Source organism: Hetaerina americana, unplaced genomic scaffold (genome assembly GCF_022747635.1).
Source record: "Hetaerina americana unplaced genomic scaffold, ioHetAmer1.1.p SCAF_1, whole genome shotgun sequence".
In the NCBI taxonomy this organism is placed as follows: Eukaryota; Metazoa; Arthropoda; class Insecta; order Odonata; family Calopterygidae; genus Hetaerina; species Hetaerina americana.
Window position 1 is genome coordinate 105098762 of NW_027286069.1, and position 22974 is coordinate 105121735.

The 22974-nt window shown below is 36.4% G+C and overlaps 1 protein-coding gene across 1 annotated transcript in view; it reads right to left on the bottom strand.

Annotated features, from left to right (window-relative positions):
- The window catches only part of LOC139694182 (sodium channel protein 60E-like), a 283656-nt gene that overhangs the window by 82969 nt on the left and 177713 nt on the right, over positions 1-22974 (bottom strand). Inside the window, exons 3-12 of the mRNA XM_071592651.1 lie at positions 20774-20994; positions 17524-17965; positions 13888-13965; positions 11811-11952; positions 10415-10549; positions 9159-9729; positions 5576-5650; positions 4546-4871; positions 2469-2691; positions 484-698 (exon numbers count right to left, since the gene is read on the bottom strand). Of these exons, the coding sequence (XP_071448752.1) occupies positions 484-698; positions 2469-2691; positions 4546-4871; positions 5576-5650; positions 9159-9729; positions 10415-10549; positions 11811-11952; positions 13888-13965; positions 17524-17965; positions 20774-20994 (2428 nt within the window). The remainder of the gene's footprint in view (positions 1-483; positions 699-2468; positions 2692-4545; positions 4872-5575; positions 5651-9158; positions 9730-10414; positions 10550-11810; positions 11953-13887; positions 13966-17523; positions 17966-20773; positions 20995-22974) is intronic.

The following is a 22974-nucleotide window of genomic DNA, read 5'->3' on the forward strand; positions in this document are numbered from 1 at the left end:
ACCCTGGATGAGTTACAAGTAATGACATTTAAAAGGGAAGAAAATGTTGATATGAATAAGAGGCCCAATAGAAGAACCAATGGGGAGCTTGTCATCAGAACACATTATTCAAATGAAGACCAGACTTTTCTGAAGGATATTTTACTCTCAGTGGGTAAAACTATGCCTTTAACTTGAAAATGAGCCAATTCGACCCCTCAAAATTCCATACTCTGAGGTCTCATGACATTATTCAGGGTGATGCTAACATTTTTTAATAGCTCAAACTGTTAAACTCATGCTAGACATTTGCATCTTCTACAAGCAGTTATAAATTATCCCCTTTTCAATAAATTTAGGAATGGTATTAACTTTTTTTTTCACAAACATTTTTGGGTCCTCACTGACATTTATTGATATCTCTCAGGGACCAAATAAATGCCACTCTTACATGAATTAAAAATAAAAATTGGATAATGTTTACTTAATTATGATTTCCATTACCTTGTTCCCAATGTCAAGAGCCTGCCTGACAGATTCACTCATGCCATGGTGCTCCATTGCTAAGAAAGCAGTATTCAATACGATGCAAAGAGTAATGAGTAAGTCAAACAAAGGGTCTTTGACTACTCGATAGAGGCAGTTCTGGAAACGCACCCATCCTTCATAGTCCACACAGCATTGAGCACATTTCTCGCAATTCCTATCTGTAAGGTCATCTGTAATTTTAAAACCAAGAAACTCAGGATAAAAATCACATTTTCAATTTCATTCAAAATTCTAAGGTGAAGGTACCCTAAAACTTGATTTTATGTTGTCATATTTCACACTTCTCTTCATTGTATAAAACCTTTCATATAGCCTTTGAAAATGTCTAATATGAAATTTTTTTGTATTCATTATGTTTTGAGCTCACAGAAAGCAATATTTTTCCCAAAATATTTAAGACTTTACTTCAGTATCTCCTGGAAATTTATCAATATATATTTTTTATTTTAGAAAAGTAGAAAAATTACTTGTATCTCCTGCTTGTACTCAAATAGTAAGCTATAGGCTACAAATGGTACTACGAAGCTAAATCATTCTTATTCAAAAGGGTATCTATATATAATAAATAAGAAATAGTATTATTCGTTTATCAAATATTCAATATTACATGAGTAATATTATCAGCTACAGTTTTTGCTGAATGTGACAATGTCTTCCTGATAATCAAGAGGAAAGTCATATACATGATATTCTGTAGCTCTTAGATACTGCTGATCCCTCTATAATTATGAGGTGATGAAAATAACATTTCTTCCATAAATTCAATGAATGTTTCACAGGTTACATGCAATGAATGATTATTGATGCTTTTCTCCTCACCTATTAAAGCGTAGTTTAACAGTCAAAAGAGCTTCTTTAATATATCTACTTTCCCAAAACCCAAGGTAAACATCAAGAAATGCCTCTGCTTACATTTCATCCCTCAGAAGGGGACTTTGTTAAAGATCTTACGCCTGTACCATACTCTACCCTATGTTACATTACACATGTCTCCCATAAGAAGTAAATTTTTCTTGAAACAAACTATCCCATGACCTAATAGATCAGACACAATTTCAGTCACAATATTTTATCATGAAACAAATCATCAGAAACCTGAGATGGGTTATAATTAAAACTGTTCAATTTTGAATCCCAGATAACTTTATTTGATCAACTTTCATATCAATGCTTACTTTAAATTCAATTTCAATCCGTTTTGTAATTAATTCTTTTGAATCTAATATAGTTTTGTTTTAGGTTTATGCATAATATTTTATTTCACCAATCACTACTACCCCCAATTTTTAAATTATATATCTCTCTTTATTGTACAGCCTCAAGCTAGTCCCAGTGAAGATTGGGGTTTATAACACCTGTCAATGAGACATTGCATATGACTCTCTTCATTCCATGCAATTGTCTACCTCAGGTTCCATCACTTATGTAACATGATAGATACCACAATATATTATTTTTGCAATCAATATTTAGTGCCCTAGTAACTTACAGAGAGAGTGAATCAATCTAGTCCCACACTTCACTAGTACAGGAGATCTCACTAAGAAGTTAAGTCTTTAAAAGGGGAGACAAGCTAATCTAAGGCATTTTTTCCTAGCAAAATATGTAATCCTAGAATTGGAAAACAACAAGTAAATCCACTCAAATAACTCTAAAATAAAATGTTATCAAACGGTACTCCGTGATAAAATCAAAAATTACCAATAACCCAAATGGCTAATGATACAACCCTCTCCTTCAACCAAAGATATTCATGATGGCTTGAACAGGAAGTATACAGCTTGTGCATTAACTAAAATAACAATGATTTGAGATTCAATATAATACTGACAAGACTCAGAGGAATGCCAAATCAGCCTATTCAACAGGATTGGACTGAGCCCAAGTTCTTTAATGCATGGCATGCTCCTAATCTGAAGACTTGACTGGACACATCTTACCAAGGACGACTATGTGTGAGAGGTAGTCTGGAGGCACATTTGAAGAGGCAGCGGCCGCTGCTGCCGCCGCGGCAACATACAACTGCTGCACTTCGGCCACATCCATCGCTCTGCCTGGGCTCACGCCATTACACTTGATCAATTGAGCTGTCCTGCCTCCCACGGCTGTCGTGGTCGTGGTTTGTGCCACTTGCTTAGATCCAACACGGACAATCTCTTCCCTCTGATAAATGGGAGAAAAAAAGTTTCACTAAACCTTACAAAAATAACTGCATACAGAGAAATTGATAGTTTGTGGGGCATTGTTTTTAAGTAATTATTACAAGAAATAACAGAGACATTGAATAAAATTTATTTTTCATATTAATCATTTTATTATGCATATTAATCAATTAATCCTCATGTACATAATTTGTAAATAACAGTCATTAATGCTGATTTGTTTTGTTTTAAGAAGACATAGACTGAATTTAATTGCAGTATGGAGAAGATGGAGGTTCGCATTGTGATTTAGTTCCTTCATTTGGAAGGGTAAAGTGCTTGACAAACCCACAATGAAATTATGGCTATTTATGAAAATCATAGCCCATTGTATGACACTATTGTGAAAAGTGGAAAAAGAATTTAAAAAGAGGCCACATGTCCCTTACTGATGACTCAAGAAGAGGAAGACCATCACTCACTGACGATGCTGCTACAGTGAAGAAAGTGGAGAACTTTATCCTATTGGACCAAATGCCAAGAATCCAAATGATTATGAATGAAACTGTCTTAACTATGGTAGTGGGCGGAAAATTATTCAAGGAGGACTGCACGTGTCAAAGGTGTCAGCGCACTGGGTTCCATGACTACTGACTCCTTTTCAGAAGCAAACACGGTGCGACCTGAAATCGCAACCATGGCATGACCAGCAATCAAAGCGATTTGACTTGGAAATTTTGGCACATGCGCCCTTTTCTCCTGATCTTGCCCCAAACAACTTTTTCTTATTTTGAAAACTCAAAAAACCACCACAGGGTCAAAGATTTGACAACACAAATGATGTCATTCAACAGGTGGAATAACGGTTTACTACACATTCTGCCGAATTCTACAATGATGGCATTTGTAGGGTCAAGAAACACTGGGACAAATGTATGACTTTGATTAGTGACTATGCAGAGAAGTCTTAAGAATAACAAATAAAAATTAAGTTTCTATCTTGATAAAGTTTTCTCGGGTCTTCCACCGGGTCAGGGGTTCCATGTTGGCCAATGTTTCGATGCCCAACTCATGTATCGTCTTCAGGGATGATGATTGCCACTCGATTTTTGGCCGTCTTATATACAATGTTTTCACTTTTGATTTGCTCATTCTTTCTTTCTTGGGCTTGGTGAACTGTTCCGTGTGCCACTCGGAGCTTTGGCATTTTGTTTCTGGATGATATTCAAAAACCCAGGTTTCATCACCAGTGATGATGTTGTCCAAATAATCAGATTAATTTTCAATACCTTGTAAAAGTTCACTAAAAACTTCTGCTTGGTAGGTCTTTCGTGACATGGTTGGCATGCAGAATTTTACAATAACTAACATCCTGCCACTTCCACAGCTTGGAGAATCATTGAAAGCAATTTTTCAGAAAAGCTTAGCGTCCCTCCCACTTACTCCAAGTGGTTTGATTTATTTTCGACCAATAGGAGCGGCATGGGAAATTCAATTGCATTACTTTCAAAACGCACCCTGCATTTGCAGATAGAAAAGATGTTTAGTAACTGGGTAAAAAATATGACTGTAATTACTAATTAGAGAAGGGTTTTGGATAGCATTACACATTTTCATGTCTTCTGAGAACTCCCTTTCAGCTTAAACTTTTTTTATGTCCTACCCTATTTTCTTCGTGAAAAAGGAGGACACACTAATTTTGATCCATTAGAGAGTTAAGTGGGAGACATCTGATCATGCTAATTGGCAGATTCCTATTGCCATGCGGTCACTGCCATCAGTAGACAATAAATACCAAGTGAGTGAAGTTCGTTACCAATTGAATCTTATTTTCACTTTATTCATTATTGCAAAGAAATTTATGCGATGGACTTACATGCGGCACATTCTGGGTTTGCTTGGCAGGAGAGTGCGAGGGTAGGTTCCGTGGGGGCACTGGAGGTGGTCTCCTGCCCTGCTGAGGTGTTGGCATTGTTGTGATTGACTGTGTGATCACTGGAAGTTGACCACTTCCTCCCCCTGGAACGGCCTGTGGCACTGGAATCATAACCATGGCGACCTCTTCAGATGTCACATCTCCACCTTCATGGTCATCAACTACCCCAGAATCTTCAAGGGAGGACTCCCGGTTATAGCTCTCACTGTTTGTACTGCTTGGCTGTCTGCTAGGAGGAGGATGCAGCCGTCCGCGGTGGAGAAAGTCTGATCACGAGCAGAAAGAAATTGGACAATGTAAGCTCTGAACTGCACAACAAGAATAAGTGAACTGATCAATCAGATTTTATATTCTGATTATTGGCTTGACTCAGTTTAAAGTTGGATTGATACTTTACCAAGAGATGAGATCATTGCAAAGCATAAATATATCCTCAGTTTTGTTCAATTTATTATGATCCCAAAATATCTTGCCTCCCATGACATGGCAACCTTGTAATAGTTAGGTAAAGAACAAGAAAATGGAATTCAAACCCTACTGTGAAGAGAAATTTACATTTTCCTCTCTTCAATCAGGTTAAAGTTTCATTTAAAGGACCTGTAATTATGATCACTTTGACTGCAATTTTTCCATCTTTATGTTCTACTTTCTCCTTTCATTTGGATTATCCCTTAAAGGCAAATGATTTTCTACTTTTCTTATAATTGGAAAGAATATATTTAAAATATGGTTGTGCAAAGGACAGCAGAAAATTTTAGAATATTTTGGTACATGCCAAAATTTAATTTTACTAGTAAAAAAGCTTGATTTAAATTACAAGAACTGGTAAAATTACATTTTTCCCGTTGATATTGAGAGGAAATATTTAAAAAGTTTTGAATTTTCACCATTGATACATTTGTATTTCAAAATCTATAATTTTACTACAGGTGCAAAGAAAAGATTTTGCAAAAATTCCTTTGCTATCTACCTGTTAACTCATTTCCAGCTGCAGATCTTGGAGGCAGTACTCTTTTTAACTCTCTCAGGACTGCACCATAATTAGCTACATGGCAGTCATGGTTGCAGAAACGGAGAAAAAGTTGAACATTAGATCAAAGAGCCCGCTGCTGATAACCATGTACAATTTTAACTGCTCTAGTTTCAGTTTTCATATTCCATATTCACTGAAGGTTCTACTGAAATTTTTCATGAATAAGTTCCTCAAACACTTTTTTTTTTAAACTATGAAAAACTTTTCTTAAAATTGAACTTTATTCTTCTCTAGTGGCATTTGGTCCTACAGACCAATTCTTAACGTGTTTCTGTATTCTCTTATTACATGCTACAAAACATAGCAATGGTCAGTTGAGCCAATCAAAAGTGGAGAAAGTCTACATAGTTCTTATTTACTAAGCTCAGTGAATAACACAAAGTAACCACAAATTTGCATGAAGTTGAGGAGTGTCAAGGGAAGGGATGATTTTTTAAAAGATGTCATTATGCTACAAAAGAATGTTCATTAATGCAAATCCACTAAAAAAAAATGCATCAGTGTTATCTCGGCTGTTAGTTTTAGGATTAACTTTCATTGTTTTCTCAACGTCTACTTTGCCTCTTCATCAAAATTACATTCTAAGCTTAAGGTATTCTGTACTTCATATTCACCGAGTTTTCCCATTTTATGAAATGCAGTTACCCAAAGAAGTTGGCATATTATACTCGTTCCTTCTCATTTCTTTAATGACACTTGTTTCCTAATTCTGATGTCCTACATGAGAGATACTCTTGGTTCCCGTTTTCTGCACACTAGAATACCTGCATACTGAATTCTTCACAGTTAGCAATGTTCTGTAATGGACGGCTATGCTCACTCATTGCGAGGTAATTATTTTTTCACTGTAAATTTTTCTTGGAGAACCAATTTCCATGGCATTACGAGTATATCTACAGTTAGTTTCATAGAATTATCCTAACTGGGAGAAGGCCATTAATCATTTCCTGAAGTGATATCTGCTCATATTTTTCAACAGAAATAAATTACACCCTTGAAGTGAAATTTTGCCATTTTGGACTGATCTACTACGCATGGCTGTTAAGGCATCAGCAGTGGTCAACTCCATTATTGCCTTATTAACGGATCATTTACCACAAAGGACAAGTGATTTTTATAAGGAAACTATGATGAATACTAATCAATTTTGATTGCAAAGTATTGTATATGATTACAAGTTAGATTTCCATCGCTCAAAAAATAATGATCTTTTCTAACCTTGAGTAAATGCATTGGAAAACTATTCAGTTTGAAAATCATAGTAATAACAGCATTCCTTCATTGAACATTGCACCTTTGACAGTTTCCAGGCGCAGGTAACAGCTTAACAATGATGGATACTTTAGTTCTTGCTTTTAGTGCTTGCTGAAAACTATAGGTAAACTTCCAACCCAAATTTTACATATCAATTAATTTTATAACTGGAACCTTAATTTCATGATCCATTACAATACCATCTGATTATCCCTTTGGAAGAAACTAAAAAAAAAGATTGATTCCAGGTGTCTTGCACATTTTAGCATATTCTGGGCACATGACTGACAACGGTAATGAGAAGTTAAAGTGCAAATGAAATTGCTCATAATTTTTGTGTCAGTTTAACTTACCGTGCATTTTAAAGAAGAGGAGAATAGTTGAAGGTGTGCATTGGAGGCAGGAAAATAACCAAAGCAAGAAAATAAATTTTTAAGAGGAGCCACTTTTGACAACCTGAAGAAAGCTTTTTATGACTTCTTAAGGTCATTGAGTGGTGGGGATTTTACATTTTATTTGGTGAGCCTATTCTGCAGACAAAGGCAGATATTGTTCATGCAGTGCACTGTGAAATTCAAGAACTCATATGCCTTTCCTACACTTATTGATGTAAAGCAAAAATTGAAAATCCTTCATAATTGCACCTAATTAACTGCTATTCATGATTTGCAATCTGCAAATTCAACTAAAGCATGGTTTCTGTCTGCATGGTATTTGTAACTTCACAGATAACATATATTTACTATCACAAGTCTGCAATCACAGTGAGTATTACAGCATTTCCCTATCTCAGTCATACATATCTGCATCTCCTCTCATTCTCTCCCACAAGTTGACATTAATTATTACTGGGATGTCAAAGGCACTATAGCCCCTTGGCATTCATACTACTAAAGAAGTGGGAAATGTGGTGAACTTTTGGCCTTCTGTCAACATGGCTTTATGAAAGGGTCCATACTTCTTACATGTATACCTTATGCACTTAGCTAGTGATTGCTCAATGATAGAACTGGCATCTTTTCCCCTTAAGGCTTCTTCATTCTTAATAGATACAGCTATGTTCTTTGTCAAATTCCTTACATAATATTATGGCAAGTTCTGTCCTTAAGCATCTTTGATTACTTTTCGTTTTTCACTTTCCAAAAGAGCCAGTCATATTTTGCACAAATTCATTTTAAGAACTATAGACAATTCATCAGAGAGTGAATTCAAAATTGTCACTTTATCCACTGAAAAATATTTATATGCATGAAGCAATCTTGATGAGGTGATGTCAGACAGTGCTCATTCTTGCCTGATGGTATTGAAAGGCAAACTATCAAACAAAACTCCCCAATCTGATCTCACACTGTTCCACAAGGGTCTGGCAGGCAGAGGGCAGGTCGACTCACTTACACCAGGGACATGGGAGAAGAGCAGAAAGAAGGGAAGGACTTGAACTGGTGTGAGAGGTCCATCCTTTTTTTTTGCTGGCGATATCCAAGAAATAATTTGCATTTGGTACACAGATTTAATCAATCAGGTTGTTTATGTTTCTCTCTTTCCTCTTCTACGTCAATATTATGAGCTAGCCAGTCAATTTAATGGGACTTCATTGATATTATCTGATGAAAATTGTGTGATACTCACAAACTCTAGACATAATTGTTTCCTCAATTTTTACATTTATGTTTTTCAACTTCTTACCAGGCTAAGGTGATATTTTTTTATTGTGTTTATACCTCAAAACTAGCAATTCATATATGCAAATTAGATATTTTTTGCTTGGGTTTGGAAACAGCTAGAACAAAATAGCATCTTCTTGGACAATGGCTACTAACATAAGCATGGATTTATGTAAGCCAAGACTTGTCCAACTAGGGGGCTACCTTTATAGCCAACAATTGATGATACATGTCCAGAAAAATTACTAACTAAAATAAGGACACATTGTGTAAGGACAAATTTATCAATATAATATTAAGTATTTTCATACAAAATATTATATACTATGTATATTAAAGACTATATCAGTAAAATTAAAATGCACAATTATTCTTGATTTCATCCCAAGATTGATGAAAAACAATTCTCATGACATATCTAACTCTCACAATCATTCCAAATATTATTCTGAACACTACATTTTTATTAGATAATACCCACCAGAAAAATGTTGTCTGGTTAGTTGGACCTCCCATTGCATGAGATATTGCTCATAATCCTTTAGCAATGGATAATGTGAGTATATATTACTCTTTGAGAAGGCTGGAGAAAAAAAACTCACCCAGTGCATTTGGATGAAGTCCCTCATTCTCCTCTGCATTGCCGCCAACAACAATGGCTGCTGGGGCCACCACAGCTGGTGTAGTCCTTCTCGGACTATTGCCCACTCGCTCAGACATCTCAGACATTATTGCAGGTCCATCAGCAGGTATCACGGCTATGACTCCAGGAGAGGTGCGCCGGAGAGCCCCGAGATCAGGAACGGATGGCAGCACGAGGACTCTTGGGCGCTCTGCAATGCTGTGCCGTGGGCTGGGTGTGGGCGACCGGCTCATCCTCACTCCTTGGCCACTTGACATGGATGCCCGCTTTATGTCATGGGTGCCTGGCTTGATTTCCCCTCCTTCAGCAGTCGTCGTTCCTCCCCCAGAGGTGCCATTCCCACCCCCTTGCGTTCCCTGAGGCTTCTTCCGTTTCCTCGTCTTTTTCTTTGAATAGGATGCAAGAAGGATACCTTTTCGGGAATCAATCTTCTTGCGGTTGTTTTTGTCGAGTGTCTTGACATTAATTTTTGAGGGATCAAAGGAGAAGGTTGAGTCGTCACGGTGGTCTGTTAAGTCCTTGCGACGTTCCTGTTTCAGTGAATACATGAAAAGAAGGAATTAGGGATCAATAGCAACATTACAGAAAAAATTTAAGTTTGGCACTAACATAGTCAAAAAAATAGTAAATATAGTACTCTACTACAATGTAAAGTTATTTATAAGCATGGTAAGATAAGAGAGGAAGTTGCTGAGTAGAGTTGAGGTGGAGGTTTTTGAGAGGACCATTATGAACATAAATACAAAAATAAAATAGATGTATTCCACACAACATATGTGTTCTTACTCAAATATAGGTAAAACTTGTATGAGTTTCCCTTTTTCTGCACAACTTTCCATTTCCTTTGGTTGATAAATACCATGGATATTTCAAGGAAAATGCTCATCTAGCCTGTTCACCTTTTCCTTGATAGGTATCTATGCTTATCATAGTCAGAAACTATGGAAATCTTTCTTGGTGAAAAACTAGGAAGAAGTTTACAATAGAATGGCCCATGACCACCCCATGTGAGATGACATATTTGGGGTGGTAGTATTAGATTTTGGGGAGGTGACCAACAGCTGACGTCATTTGCGCCTCAAGGAATGGGAAGGGAGAGGAGGAAGGGTGGAAAGAAAGCCAGCATAGGCATTAGTCTACTCTTTAACAATGGTGTCAAATTGTAACAATGCTGGAAAGGTAAAAACAATAATGATGGCATAAAATATTTATTACCTCTTGTGTGATTTCCGCTTCCTCTTCATAACTCAATGCAACAACAGCCAGCATCAAATTTATTAAGTAAAAGGAACCAAAGAAGACCACGACTGTGAAAAATGAAACACTGATTGGTCCACTTGTGGCTAGCACCTGTGAATAAAAGGTAAATTTTATTTATAAGTCATATAAAGCAGCTAATCATTAGACACATTTCACTAAAATTTGACTCTCTCTGAAGCTGTTCATATTTTGGCATCTATCATATCATTAATGCAGATGCTATTTTAGGGAAAAGAATGGGATTTCCTTCTATGATATTTTTTAAAATATGAAATTCATAATTATGAAGTTTAATTTACATGGCTTAAAATGGTCTCAACTTTTAGCTTAGACTTTTCAAGTAATTGAACAATTCCCAAAATGTTGGTAACATTGGCAACATACTGAAGAGGGGTAAATTTCTCTGCATAGCAGTGCTTGAATTCACCACAAATAAATAAAATCTCTATAACTCTCTGTTGTACATTTAAAAAATCCTATTCAAGGTTCAATCCTATGTCAGAGCAAGTTGTGCTATGTCTCAGTACTGAATCTTTCTGTGCCTATATATTCTGACTGCTCTTGAAGAGGTTGAGGTACAGCTGCAGGTAGTTCTCCATTGAATGCAATGTTAGGTATCAAAGAAACCACCCAAACAAAAAAATAATGAATGATGAATCAACTACATCCAGTGTCAGCATTTAAATGAAGATGTGGGACACTAAATAGAGATCCCACCTTAAGCCAAATGCATTATGCCTGCCTGCAGCTGTAGCCGCTTACTCATTTCCAGGTGAATGTATTTTATGAAGAAAAATAGGATGCAAGTTTGTTGAGTCATACCTTTATTCTAAAGTCTAGTTTTACCCAATCTAAATCACATTTAAAAGAGCAATTCCTGGCAGCTGCTGGGGATACCTAATGAAGTGGAAAGACCCAAATATAGGCAGCATTAATTGCACCCCAGTCTGCAGAGTAAAGACAGTTACACTTGAAATGGGCATGAACAAGGCTGTCTTCCTGGGGTCCAATTGGCTACTCCCATGTGCAAGATAGTTCAGTAGCCACTTATCTGGTGTTGGCAAGCATGATTACCAAAGAGTATCCTTTCTTCAGAAACTCCAGCCATTTTGATGGGCACAAAACTGATGCATGCTGGAGATTCTAGAGGTGAATCTCTTCAAATTTAGCTCATGAAAAAGCAAAATTCATACTACCAACATTCTCAATACTGCATCCGAGCTCAAAAAAAGGTGGTAGAGACCAATATACGTACAGCATGAGGAGAGACCAAAGAAAATGCCAACAAATACACATTTCCCCCCTCTCTCATGGATAACTTCTTGATGCACAAGAGAATGCACAAACTTACCATATTGTAAACATTTTCCCAGTAGTCCAGAGTGATGAGCTGAAAGGTAGTGAGCATGGACCAAAGAAAGTTGTCAAAACTGGTGTAGCCATGGTTTGGATTTTCCCCCACACAAAGACAAACGGTATCACTGGGGCAATGCCTGAAATTAAAAAGCAAGAAAATCGAAAATTGTCCATGAATCAGACAGAAGTATCCAATGATTGGCTTCACTGGAATAAAAAAATTCATATTGAAGTTCCCATAATTGCACTTAAATCCTAGCTATATAAATGAAATTACAAAGAGTTGAATAATAGACCGAAGCAGGAAACTAATTGGCAAAAATGGCAAATGAGCCATGGTTGAGGGCACTTAACGAGAAAATGGAAATTGAGAGAGAGATTTCAGGAAGTAAGAAAGGAAAATCCCAGCACAAAATCAAAGAAGAGGTAGACAAATTTTTAAAAACACAAGAAAGATTCAAGAGAGATGGAAAGAATACACAAATTTTCTACCATGTAAGTGCAAGTTCAGGCATAGGAAGAGATAACATATGGTATAATTGGGAATAGGCTTGGTTCAGTCAAACATAACCGCAATATAGAAACAGAATTTAACGAATTACAATCAAATACTCTAATTAAAATCTTCCTTGGTAGTGTGTATTCCTTCTTAAAGCATCCTTTCCCTAAGATTCAGGTATAAATCCATTAAAAACCGTTATTGTTAATCAACATTTCCTGGTTATATCTTTTGCATTTTCAGAGAAAGACCAAAATTAACATATAATCTTGAGAAAGCAAGCAAACAGGCAAAATCAATAAAATAGGTGCATAAGTGGATGATTTTTAATATAAAAAGATTAAAGTAATTTTAAAAATTCCCTTTAAGTAAAGAGATGAGAAAATGGCTGTGGTGTGCAGCTAAAAAGAAATAATCATAAGTACACAAATGTCTATTGTGTTTTTCATGATGTCACCTCAATATGCATTTATATTGATAATTGTTCATTATCAAAATACTTGCGGCAAAATTATCAAAATAGGGTGAATAAAAGTATTTTGTATGATTAGAAGCAAGAATAAGGCTTGGAGATTACTCTGGGGGAAATGTTTTGTCTAAAGAGAAATTTGATCAAATAAAAAGCTTTTACTTTTCCTAGAAGTGGAAAAAAACCTCTTCAGAAATGTGCTTACAAAACAAATACAGTTATTAAATCATCTGGCTCAAAATTGTGATAAAATACATGTGATGTATAACTTAACATATTGAGATGGGTGAGGATAAGTTAGAGATAAAACAGAAATGGTTATTTTGCAGGAACCAGCAACCAATAGGAGGTAAAAGTGCAATTATGCTGAGGGCAGGGGGGAATTTATTTATCATTTCATCTTGTTATTTTACAATGGTAAAATGTAAGATAAGTTACACAAAAACAAAAAATGTATGCATACATATATAATTACAATTACAAGGAAATTAGGGAGGTCGGTAGTACGTGAGAAAGGGGGTTATGGTCAATGAGGGGTGATGGGAGAATGAGACAGTTGAGGAGGGGAGGTGATGGAAGGGAAGGGGTTGGGTATGTGGTTGTTTATCCCATTCAAATATGCAGAGAGTAATTGTGAGTGGTGGGTTGTCCACTGCAGAGTGTTACACTTGATTTGGATGAAGCTCTTGAATTTCCATTTCCAGGGCATGAAACGTGTTGTACCAAACCAAATAAATTCCGTAGAGAAGGAGATTCTTTCTTCCATTTCATGGTTATACAAAACTTATACAAAGTGAAGCCTGAATCTGTAAGGATTGATCATGGAATATCTTCTTTTTATATCAATTTAATATGCTCTTAGAATACACACTTCTCAGAGCTTTAATGCCAATAGGTCATACATAACTGTTTTAGGTTTCTCAGATAATATATGTGGGAGTATGAATTACATACATGGCACTTCAGATGTACCAAAATTTATTAAAATTTTCTCTACAAATGTTTAAAGTTCCATACATTTATCAGCTAATATCCGTTTAAGCAATAGTGATGGCGCATTATGAGAAATATCGCTGCCCAGGAGTAGTACAGAAACAAACTCACCGTGCTCCAGTGGTATTCCCACACAAAACCGGTTCTCCCATATCAGTTTTCAACCAGTTGTTTTCATCCTTAATCCACCTGTTGAGGTGGAGAAAGAAATAAGGATAAAAGAATTTCATCAAAATGCATTCATTCATTACTTAAGCACTTGATTTTAGAGCTAGGTAATCCATTCATTAAGGTCTTTCCATTTACAGCAAGAATAAATATTACTCTTAAACTCAATCCAAGAAGACTAAAAATATCGATTAAAAAGATACTGCATTACACTGATTCAACCAAAGAGAAAACAGAAATATAGTATGATACTCAATGATAACAAAACAGTGGAAACAATGTGGAATTTCTGAGAAAATTGCAGAGTGATAACATGCAATATTAGTTTCTTGTTCCTATTTTATTCACATTTAAAAATCAGGAGATAGGGAAATGACTAAAATACATTAAGGTCCATACAGAAGTCACCACAGTGCAGAGGGGCACTTCCCAGACTCATTTCAAAGGAGAATAAATGAGTACATACTGCTAATATTTATTATTAGGTCATCTACTGGTTAAGGTAGGTGTTGGATGGAGAAAACTACCAAAATAAATATCTACTAACAAAACACAATACAGCATCCTACGCTAAAACAAGTCCCTCTTCATCTCTGGTACTTCCTTCCTCCCTTCATCCCAGCCAACATCTCAATTCTATTTCTGTCCTTTCCTCGCTTGCCTAACATTCTACCCTCTATTACAGTCTTCAAAATCTCACTGCCAATCAATAGGCTTTTCATCCATTTTTTCTGCATCCTTATGATTTCTTCCCAGAATTCCCTCTCCTCACCCACCATACCTAGCACTTCCTCATTTGTTTTCTTCTCTGCCCATTTCACCTTCTCCATTCTTCTCCACACCCACATTTCAAAAGCCTCCAGTCTACGTCTATCATCCTGCTTCAATGACCACGTTTCCACGCCATACATAGCTAAGATCCATATCAAAGTTTTTACGAGTCTTTCCTTAATATCCTTACTCAACGTCCCTGACATCAACTTCCTCCTCCTTGTAAAAGCCTCTTTCCCTGGCGTAATTCTTCTCCTTACGTCCCTACTACTTTGACTGTGTTGGTCTAAAACACTTCTGAGATACGTCAACTGTTCTACCTGCTCTAGTTTTTGCCCTCCTATTTTAATGTTTAGCTTAGCCTTTTTTTTCTAGAAAATCGCATAACCTTTGTTTTATTAATATTGATTCTCATCCCATACCTGTCGCACTGAATTTCCAATTCACTTAGCAATGCTTGCAACCCCTTGGCTGACTGACAAACTAAAGCTTGGTCATTAGCAAACCTAACTGATTTTACGGATTCCCCGCCTACTTTCATCCCTCCTCCAGTTCTTCCCATGCCTCTTTAATCATTTCCTCTGCATACAGGTTGAACAGCAACAGTGATAATGGGCAACCCTGCGTTACACCTCTTCCGAACACTGCCCAACCGGACTCCCCGTTTCCCACTCGCACCTGAGCAGTCTTAGACATGTACTGGTTATGGATTAGCCTCCTTTCCCTCCAATCTATTCCTATTTTATGCAATATACTGATTAGTTTTTCCCAATTCACTCTATCAAATGCTTTTTTGAAATCTACAAAACAGGCAAATACCTCCTGGTTGTGTTCTATATTCCTCTCGATTAATAATCTCATTACTGCAATGGCATCACGCGTACCTCTCCCCTTCCTAAACCCAAACTGATCATCCCCTAAGTAATCATTTGCCCTACTCTCTATCCTTTTGTTTATGATCCTGAGAACAACTTAAGCTGCGTGGGATATCGAACTTATTGTCCTGTAGTCCTGACATGATGTAGCTATTACCTTTTTCGGAATAGGCACTAAAACTGATCTCACAAAGTCTTCCGGCCAGATTCATATGTATTTACTATATATAAAATTAAAATCTTTGCTGGAATCCTGTCGATTTAAGTACTTCTTGCTCCCTTTCAGCACGAGTTCTCATCCCAACCCAAACTGGTCATCCCCTAAGTAATCATTAGCCCTGATCTCTATTTTTTTGTTGATGATCCAGAAAACTACTTAAGCTGCATGAGAAATCAAAGTTATTGCTCTGTAGTCCTCACGTGATGTAGCCTTCACCTTTCTGAATAGGAACCAACACTGATCTCACAAAGTCTTCCCACCAGATTCCTTCCTTGAAACGCTACAAATTGGGTTAAATGGAAGAAGGGACCATTTGGTCTCAATTTCGCCCAAATAAAGACGTCTATCTTTATACAAATTAGTCCATATAGACTCTTCTGCCCACATTTTCCCAAACCTTTCAGTAGTTCCACAGGAATGTTGTCTACACCCATGACCTTATTTGATTTCATCTTCCTTAATGCCCTTTCTATCTCATTGTCGAGTATGCCTGGACCTAAGCTATTATCATCTAAGTCATATTCTCAATCTATTCCTAAGCTTGCTGGCCTAAATTCTTTGCAACAGAGTTCTTTTATACATATATTCTTTACATCTCTCCTGGATCTTTTCTGTGTCAACTATCATCTTACCGGACTTATCTCTAACTGTTAGCACAGATATTTCCATTTAATTCCTGATAGTGATATTACTTTGCAGTTTAGCGCACCAATTTCATCCTTCTTCAGCAAACTTTCCATATTCTTGCACTGCGTCTTCCACCATGCTACTTTTGCTTTATTTGTTACCATCTCAAATTATTATTTAACACTTTGTGCTTCCTTTTGCCTAGCAGTGTTTCCATTCTTCCATTTTCTTCTCTCACCTTTTTTTGTAAGCATCTCATCTATGATTCATGATTTCCTTGTCCTTTTCCCATAAAGGGTCCCTATAGTTTCTTTTGTGGCTTTCGATATCCCTTTCTTGATCCTTTCCCATTCTTGCTCGATAGTATTCAGCTCTTTACCCTCATTCATGATTTTTTCTACAGCCTGCTGATACACCTTCCTTGTCATTACAGTTAATGCTTCTACATTCCATTTGCCAACCTGCTACCCCTTCTGTATCATTTTGAAACGAACGCTACCCTTCATAACAACTAAATTAGGGTCAGAGTTCACATTCCCTCCCAGGATGCTGTGGGTATTGATCACACTGTTCCTGAACCTTTGCGTAGCCATAATATAATGTAATTGATACCTGTCTGAGTCACCAGGTATTTTGCATGTATACCTAAGCCTTTTGTGGTGCCTAAACTAAGTGTTGGTGATGACTAACACGTCTCCTGCAGAATTCAATTGCTTTCTCCTCATGGTCATTCCTCGTACCTCGGCCATTGTCCCCCACCTCATCACCATCTCTTCCTTCGACTGCTGTATCATAAATGCTATCAACTTCTTCCTCCTTATGATTGCTTGACTCTTAATATATACCAGGGTGGTCTGAAAAGTTTCCGACCCAACAAAGATACAAGACATTTTTTCTGAAATTTTTGAGGCCAGAAACTTTTCAGACTAACCATGTATATATACATATAAACTTCTCAATGAAATGTTTCCACAAAGCATTTCTTAGACTATTCAATATTACTGTGATAACCTGAAATGATATGGTACATGCAGTTTATGATAATTTAAGACTATAATTAAATAAATTACAAGGTGTTCCACTCACTGGAGCCATATCTCATGTGGAGACATGTAAGTCTTGTTGTTGTTTTCGCCAAGCAAAGTGATGATTGAGAGGATGGATTCATCTTTCGGGCCCGATTGAACCTCTGAGTTTTTCAGGACTGCTGGTAGTGGATCAGTGCCATCCGCACCATGGGGTGGCTGTAGGAGATAGAAAGGGTGATGGTGGGGAGAGGGGTGCACACCATGGTGCATTGGCATTGGGGGGGGTGGCTGGTGGTGTTCCACACTCCCCTCACCCACACCCCCGGGTGTCCCCAAGGCAGAGTGCGATGGAGGCCTCTTGACGCACTTGTTCCTGAGTTCACCCATGTACACTTGGAGGGCAAAGAGTGCAAAGACCATGAGGCAGAAGATGGTGAGTGTCATTACTTCTGCAAGTTGTTTGAAGGAGTGGAGAAGGGCATTGATGATGGTCTTGAGGCCTGGAGGGAGATGAGGAGAGAAAGGATTGGTTGGTTTCACAATTGTAAACGAGTTAGCTGGAGGTCAATGAAAGACAGTAATCCAAACTTAAGTATTGCGGCTTAGAAATCCGTCTTCAAGCCACTTAAGGAGGGTTGCTGTTATCCTCTTTGAGCATGTCTCTCAGAATCATTCATGTTTTACCAATGCAAAATGGAGCTATGGGTTGCAAAGCTGCCTACCAAACTTAATGTCAGTCCAGCCTTGATATTATGAACATATTTTTCAGATATCCTCCTTGAGATTCCTCAGAAATTAAATGACAGCTTCTACAAGTGATACTTTCTGGATTTAATTAGCTCATAACTAAACCTTAACAAAACAGGTTTTCCCTAATCTGTGATTGAAATTTGAATGCTTTTCTCAGAAAATACTAGACAGATTACTTTCTTGCACATAAGTGGTTAATATTTATTTCATAACAAGGCTGAACTTCAAATTATATACCTACATTTATCATGTCACAAGGTCATTTTTAATATTGCCTGGGAAAAGGAACACTTATGCTCAAAATTTCCATGATTTACCTTAACACATTCATCATACAGTTGCAAATCTCAGTATACAAGTTCAAATGCTATCAAAAAGATATTATCTTCATGCCTAAAGGCATGTCAAAATCCTCAGATTTTCCAAATTGAATATTACTTACCATGGCCATCATTATCGCAGGAGAAAACATTTATTAATTTAGGGGATTATACCTTCTCCTAAATTAAATGCTCCTCTTAAAAACTTAAGTCAAATAAACCACCTCCCAAAGGCCTCGGGGGTATAATGTGATAAGCTATTTCCTTCCCTTCAAGTTACTACCACAAAAATCAAGACCATCATGATAAAGTTTAAAGTCGCAAAGCAGAGAAGCTTTTCATGGCCTTAAACATGAAACATTTCCACTGAGCAACACCTGAAATGCCTTGCCGTTCACTCTCTGCATGCTCTTTATTACTGTCATAAACCTTCCTTGTTGGAAGCATTAATTTAGATATATGTAGGTATTTTATTAACCCTTCTCAACTCAACCCGGAATACTGAATTTCTTCTTCTATTCAATTATACTGCATTTACCTGGAACAATGAAAATTAAAACACATTTCAAGTTCCCTTATAGTGCACAGGGCCTTGTGTTCTGTAAAAATATACAATATGTAACGTTTTTTATTTATTCTATACATTCGTTTTTGACCAAAACCAATGAAATTTTAAAAAATCACACTCATCAATTCATTAGAATTTTGGTAAAACAATTCCAGGGATTACACATTTTTTTCCAAGTATTTGATAAATATTCCTTAAAACCCACAGGTTGCAGCATATTTTGTTGGTACAAAGGTCAAAACCTAACGAAATTCAGTCCTGACCTTATCATTAATGGATCCTACTAACTTGGATTTCTTTTCACCTTTTTCCTACAGTGAGTTTAGGCAAAATGTATTACTGAATGCCAAGTATAATGCTTTAGATGTCACAAGTTGCAGCCTAATGACAGTCTACTGCCTGGTATACTCATGCATGCAATAAACATAAGCACACCTACAGCCATACCGCTTAGTAATAAAATAATATACCTATTCACCCACTGATGTGCTGTCTTAGGTGTCCATCAATTTGAAAGGTGTCGGCTTCTCAGACTACACGTATTCACCTGGCAACATGGAACTGGAGTTCTTGGTGGCTACCAGCAGTAGTTGAAGTCTCTCAAATGGATAAAATGTCTTTTGTTTTGAGTGATGTGTCTGTATAGCTAACTTTTATTTATTTGACAATAAGAAGGTAACTCCAAATTATTAACATCCTCTTATGTGAATGCGGAATAGATTAGTAAAAATATCAATCATTATGTCTTCTCACCCATATTTTCCTATATAAGTTGGTTCTGCAAAACTCATTTATTTACACATGCTAGGAAGCGTCAAATTTTTCTTTCCAGAAAAATATTAAAGTTTCTCACATAGTGAATTTAATTTGAAATCTCTGGTTTCTTAGTTTGAATGATAGAAAAAATATGACCTCATAAAAAGAAAAACTACGAGCTTTAAACTGTGACTATTTAAAATTTCACACGATGAGCAAAATAACATGTATATATAGTAGAAAAGTGAGTAATGGTGCATTCTGTCTTTTAAAGCACACATTTATACTATTAGAAATAACTGAGGATGTGATCAAAAGTGTTCACCTCATTGTTAAAGATAAATTATCATTTTACAAGATAGTATACTATATGCCGAATATTCAGAGTTTTATAAAATGTAGCCAGTTGGCTACCAAGAATTTCAAAAGCAAATCTGCATAGCAATTATTCACAAAGCAATATGATGTATGAGTATATACATAAAAACCACACTGTTACCAGTTTTTAATGATTCTCAATACTATGAGTATTGAGACAGGAGTCGTGGGCGGAGAATACGCTGACCTTACATTTTATTATTAGCTATTCTTATAATTTTAAAAACTAAATTTATTAATCAACTAAAATCATAATAAATATCAGTTAGATGAGTAATAATGAATAATTATTTTGGATAATAAGTATACCTATGTTTTAATAGATTGCCTGCGAATCAAAAATGAATTATTCAGGGATAGGGCAAAACTTGAACCTATGAAGTAGACACAGACCAAAAAATTTCAATAGTCTTTCACTGGATTGATACATATAGACAACAACTTACTCTAGGGAGAGGTGATTTCTATCTGGATGTTTCCAAGTGGTTAAACGTATTTATGATGACACTGATAAAGAAAATTTATTTATGGCTTACCTGGCATTATAGAAACTGTCTTGAGCGCCCTCAGAACCCGGAAGGTCCTCAACCCAGCAAGGTTGCCTACTTCCATGCCTATGGTCACATAACCCGATGTGATGACTATGAAATCCAGCCAGTTCCAAGGGTTCCGAAGGTATGTGTACTTGTTTAATATAAAACCTTTTGCGACAGATTTGATGGTCATCTCTGCTGTATATATGGCCAGGAAAATATACCTAAAAAGAGAGAATGGACAATTCAGGGTATTATATAGATGCATAATGTGGGGTAGAATAAAGATGCAAGACTCAGAAGCCTGGGCACTGAGAACTAGGTACATACTAAGTTTTTTCAAGGACATCCTGTGAAGATGTATCGGAATTGAATTGCATGCAACAGTTGCAATATACCGAGCAGGTATGTATCACAAGGTGAGGGCAATTTTTTGCTTAAAAACCTCTGCATATGTAAAATAGATAACACAAAACACATTTATCAATAGTCTGCAATTAGGTTTGAAATAGCAATTTTTGATTGTTAATTTTTCAATGTACTCCTCATGGTCAAATGAGGTAGGTACTGGTTTATACACGAACTAATTGCATGATGAAGATATCATATCTAAACAGAACTTGTTTTGAAGGCATCTTTACAGCAAAAACTGAGATCAACACAGCACATCACATGGAAATTATGCCTTGATAAAATAAAATAGAAGGATGGAAAATGAGTTAACTAATAAGCTACATTCATATGACCAAATGGATCTTCAAATGATAACAAGAAATTCAAAGACCTGGTTACACATCTTTGGACAAATGGATTTAATGCCATTTGACCTGGAACATTTAATTAAATATTAAAATGTATAATTTGTTCATGTTAACAATGTATATTCTATTAATTTTACTAACTACTTCCGCAAAAGTTTATGATGACATTCAAACACTAAACATTAAAACTAATGGTGAATCTAAAACCCTGAAAACCCCGGACTAAACAGTCGTTAAAAATGTAGTGAAGATTCCTATTTTTTCTCTTTCTCGTCATTTTACAATATTACATGGCCATTCTCAATTCAAATAGTAAATAGTTGAAGCATCGCTGAATATCCATGTAATCTGTATTGCGTTGGATCGCGAATGTGGCTACTGCCGTTAATTAAGGTCTTTTTTAACCGACACCCGAATTTTAAAAACGATAACTTGCGCTGTTTATCATACTGGGGCAACGAGATCTGCTAGCAGTAATTTTGTCCGTCGATAGAGGACCTCAGCCTCGAATGCTTCACATTACCCAGAGCACCAATGGCTGTTCATTGACCAATTTCTATTCACAAGTTTCGAATATCTCTTGATCTGAAATTCTTAGCCTTATGGCAGGATTTAATATACTTATAGGTATAGATTGGGTCACATCCAGATGATTTGATGCATTTGTTTCGAAAACGATGGAATGGAGTTCCTCTGGGCAGTAAACGAAATTATCCGCCGGCACCAGTTTCATGGTCTAGTCATCTAAAGAAACTATACAAGCTACCCGGGGGTGGATAGCAATGCGCTTGCCTGCTTAATCAAAAGTCTCCGATTATGATTTAGCATCGACATTGCTACTGCGTGAACTGAGGGGTTTCCGCCACTGAAAGCTCATGATGTCTGACTTAGGCTAATGGGAATCTCATAACAACACAGAATGCCATTCTAGAACCTAAGACTGTGTAAAAACCATACACAAAGCAATATATATACTTGTTAATTTTTTCTCATTGGTAAGTCAGTACTAACGTATTAATACTTTTACTGTTGTTAAAGTTTTTCATCAAATTCAATTCGTTCTTCAGACCTACAGATTGAATACCGTAGCTTATTTTAACATATTTTCCCTGGATTAATAAAGCAAAATTAACGAGAAATTGTTTTTCATGGTGGATGGCGTCATGAAAAACACACCAAATCTGATGTGTCACGTGACTTTAAAACACATGGATGATTCGTACGATATTTTTAGATTGTTTGAAAATTGGAGCAAATGTCTTCCCTTTAATGGTTATTACACCACTATCTAACTTCCAAACAATTTGGAAAAATCTTGGAAAGAAAAGCGATACTTATTTTACTAATTTTATTCCGCACTGGATAATCTACATTCATAGAATAATAATTGCAGAGGTCAAAAAAGGTAAAAACCTATTTTCATTTATGCGGCCATGCATCTTT